The sequence below is a fragment of the Anopheles nili genome, chromosome 3 (assembly GCF_943737925.1).
Source record: "Anopheles nili chromosome 3, idAnoNiliSN_F5_01, whole genome shotgun sequence".
NCBI lineage: Eukaryota > Metazoa > Arthropoda > Insecta > Diptera > Culicidae > Anopheles > Anopheles nili.
In genome coordinates, this window is record NC_071292.1 from 39,987,796 (window position 1) to 39,991,425 (window position 3,630).

Genomic DNA, 3,630 nt, shown 5'->3' on the forward strand with positions numbered 1-3,630 from the left:
GCGTGGCATAGCATTGGAAGTGGAGTCATGATAGAAGCTCCCAAACGAGGATTCGGGTTTTTTGCCCGATCTCGAATGAAAATTGTTTTACACCTCTGCGAGAGATCGTTCGAGTCTCTAGTATAACGCATCTGGGTTGTGGGAATCCTAGCCATCGCTCCTGACAAGAAGATAGATTATACGGTCCGGCATAAATCCTCTAAATTGTATTTAATCCATCTTTTACGTATCATTTTTATGATTTCTAGCACCATCCTTATCCTGTTTCATTCGCTTCAACAGCTTACAACAACGTGGATTCAAACCAATCGCCTGGCTCGCTGTGGAAAGAGAACCTTTTTTTCCACCTCTCTTGCTCAGGCAACGGAGAGTGAAAAAAAATGTGATGTAATAAATTCATCTTAATTGATTTACGATTTCACCCCATTCGCACCACTCTGTGCATCCGCAGCTGCAGCAGACTTGGTGGCGCAAAAATCACGAGGAAACCTCGAGCTGAGGATATGATGGGCAATAATTGTTTGCAATCATGTGATGGGTTGATTGAAAGTCTCTGCTTTATCCATAAAGCGTTTGCGAAAACAGAACAGCTTTTTTTTCGTTTTAAAGGCTATCAAACAAAAGCAGCATTCAAGCAAAATCGTGTGAAGAGAGGAAAGCAGATTGAACCGTAACAGCGATGGAATTAAAATAAATATGGTCGACTGCATTCTTCGTTTTGTTTTTAATTTTGCAACTGTATTTTCATTTCTTTGCACAGAAAAAAAAAACAATAATTTTGATCATTTCTGTCGTTGTTTCAGTGTTGTAACGATGTTTAAATTTAATTGAGCAAGACGCAACACATTCCACCTCATGGCATCCTTATTTTTGTCTCTTCACGCTTTCAATCATGGAAATCATGGACACAATAAAAAAAACGCAAAGCACCTTAGAACCAGCCGTAAATGATGTAGCGCGTTTCAATAGGGTTAAAGCGAAGCATAGCCAAATTTAACACCACACTCATCGAACCCCAAGAGGGCATGATTAGCCGTGCTACAAGGTGGTGCCGCCCAGGGTCTAGAGTTTCCTGTGTATCAGAACCGCGGCAAAAACACTGTCTGGCCGATAACCAACTGTTTGCGTATTCATTGGCGTTTTAAGTGCGAACTCTGGGCCAAACACGCACTGTTTTGCATATCGATTAACCATTCCGAAAGCGGCAGGCCCAACCGCAGCAAAACGGTCAACTATTGTGCGATTGTTGCAGTGGAGACGATAATTTGCTACGAGTTGCTTCTCGTCCGGCGATTGATGACTTGAAACGGATGACAAAAATGACGTTGGCGATGGAGTGGCGAGTTTTTAGTCTTGATTTTTACGTTGCGCTTTACGACGAAGCGTGTTGGTAGCTCAATAGCAACAGCTTCCTTGCTCCTGCGGTAACGATTGCTACATTACGAACCTACTGTAGACCCAGTACGTCAGCAAGCACACTGCCACTAGCTTCACCGAGTAATTCAGCACTCGCAAGCGCGTGTATTTTTTTAGCGCCATTGCAATATTTTCATCAGGTTCCTTCAGCAAGTATCGCCTGCCGCCAAGGATGGCGCTCTGATAGTACTCCATCATTCCACGCACAAAGTAGCTCGTGGAGAAGGTATTCCTGTGAAGTTTGTGTGTACGCGCCACAAACCAAAAAAATAGCTCATTACAATTTAGTGAAACGAAACAAGCGTTCTCCACAGTCCACTACACCTTCTTACCTATCGGTTTCCGATAGCGTGCACTCCAGTTCTTTGAAGTTATCATTTTTAAACACCCATTCGTTGTTCATGAAGTATCGAAGGGAAACTTGCGCATCAAATATTTTACGATTCAGCCTCAGCAAGCTGTGGAATACATCAACACAAAAAAAAGCAAAGCATCTCACTACTACTGACGGTCCAGGGTCTAATTCTAGGCCAAAGAAACGGGCCTGCACCCTCGGGAATGATACGTACAACGGGGGTTGCCCTCTGAGGCGAAATAATGCGTCCACTAACAGGGCTGGCAGTAGCTGGCAACAGAAAAACATGAGGTAGAAAATGTACTTGTTGGACGTTGCGGTGCCACCGGGAGCCCACATCATGTTACTGAGCGGAATACGATCAAACAGCACCTTGCCGTCGTACAGCATCGTACCGTAGGTGATCGTTTTCTCCGACTCGGCGGCACTGTTGTACACCGGCAGGGCTCCCGGTTCATCGGTGGTGGCCCTCTTCCAGGCGGCCACAATTATCGCCTTGATGCTAACGTCAACTGGGATGCAGTTTATTCGTTTCTCCAGATCGAGCAGTCCCGTTCGAACGACACCGGAGGCACAACCGAGCAGCAATCCGATCGGTCCGTTGAAGTTGTCCACCCATCCGCTCAGGGGTTCGCTTTCAGAGTTAGTCACGATCGATGGTCGGAAGACGACGAGTGGCAGCTCGTAGCGATACTCGTTACAGATCTGCTCGGCCAACCCTTTCGTGTAGGTGTAGGTGTTTGGTGCAAACTGCGTCAGTCTGTTGGAACGAGGAAAGGCAGTTATTCAATTGATAAAGGAACAACCAGCAAACGGGTGTGGATGTTTTGTGTCACAAACTTATCCTTCAGCATTTCCAGTTCAGCGGTGTCGAACGCTTCCGCCAAGCGAATCGCTTCTCTCCAGTCCATCTTCGGAGGGTAAATTTTCTCTTCCACCCTCAGCAACTCCGGATTGCAGTACGTAGTGGAGACGTGCACGACGGCCTTAAGCTGGTGCAGCGTTTTGGCCCAATCGAACACCTCCCGCGTGCTGCGGGTGTTGATCAAGATGGCGTCCTTCAGAGGATCATCAAATCGGACGCTAGCAGCGGCATGAAACACGAAACGTACATCCTTCAGGCGCTCCATGCTCTCGCTGGACATGCCAAGCTTCAGCTGCGTGCAGTCACCTTCGATCGGTTGTATCTTTTGCAATGTTTCGGGACGTTCGCCTTTCAACGTGTCAAACAACTGCAAAGACGAACGCTTTCAGTACATTTGGTCGAATCTCGAAGAGCCTTCAAGCTCATCTCCATCGCCAGGACCAATGATGGCTTTTTGTGGTGCCTATCCAGCCTACCTACCACACCATCCGTGATTATTTTGAGACGATCCTGAAGCGACTTGCCACGTTTGGCGCGCATCAGCACAAACACCCGTCCAATGTCCGGGCACGAGCGCAACAACTTCTCGATGAGCACTTTACCCATAAATCCTGAACCCCCCGTAATAAACACATCCGCTCCGGCGAACACCGCCGGTATACTACTGCACTTTTGCTGCATTACGCGCTATAGTATGATTACACCGATAACTATTACTTTTTAGCTCTCCGGCTTTCTCTTCTGCTCCGTTTCTATGTCTTTCGTTATCCTTTGCACTGGGTTTGCTTCACTCTTTAATATCTCGTTTCAACCAGCACACTGGCACATCTGACACTCGTTTAGTAGAACAATGATTAGCCCCTCAAGAGGTTCCGGTTCGATCGACGGCTTGTCGCCAAATGAAAATGAATAGTATCGAGTGTGCTTCGTATAGCCGTACTCCGCAGCACGCTGTTGAACGTCGTTGGCGTTCCCAGACCAGCCAATGTAACTA

General features: G+C 47.0%; 1 protein-coding gene across 1 annotated transcript; it reads right to left on the minus strand.

Annotated features, from left to right (window-relative positions):
- Positions 1-1,434: 1,434 nt before the first annotated feature.
- LOC128725503 (putative fatty acyl-CoA reductase CG5065) lies at positions 1,435-3,317 on the minus strand. The gene is made up of 5 exons (XM_053819256.1): positions 3,117-3,317; positions 2,612-3,003; positions 1,986-2,531; positions 1,749-1,874; positions 1,435-1,648 (listed from the first exon to the last, which is right to left on the minus strand). The coding sequence occupies exons 1-5, from the start codon at positions 3,315-3,317 to the stop codon at positions 1,435-1,437; spliced, it is 1,479 nt and encodes a 492-aa protein (XP_053675231.1).
- Between the last annotated feature and the right edge of the window lie 313 nt (positions 3,318-3,630).

Coding starts and splice junctions, on each gene's coding strand:
- LOC128725503 (XM_053819256.1), bottom strand. CDS start 3,317: ATGCAGCAAAAGTGCAGTAGTATACCGGCGGTGTTCGCCGGAGCGGAT. Junction 3,004..3,116: donor AAATAATCACGGATGGTGTG/GTAGGTAGGCTG, acceptor TCGTCTTTGCAG/TTGTTTGACACGTTGAAAGG. Junction 2,532..2,611: donor CTGGAAATGCTGAAGGATAA/GTTTGTGACACA, acceptor TCGTTCCAACAG/ACTGACGCAGTTTGCACCAA.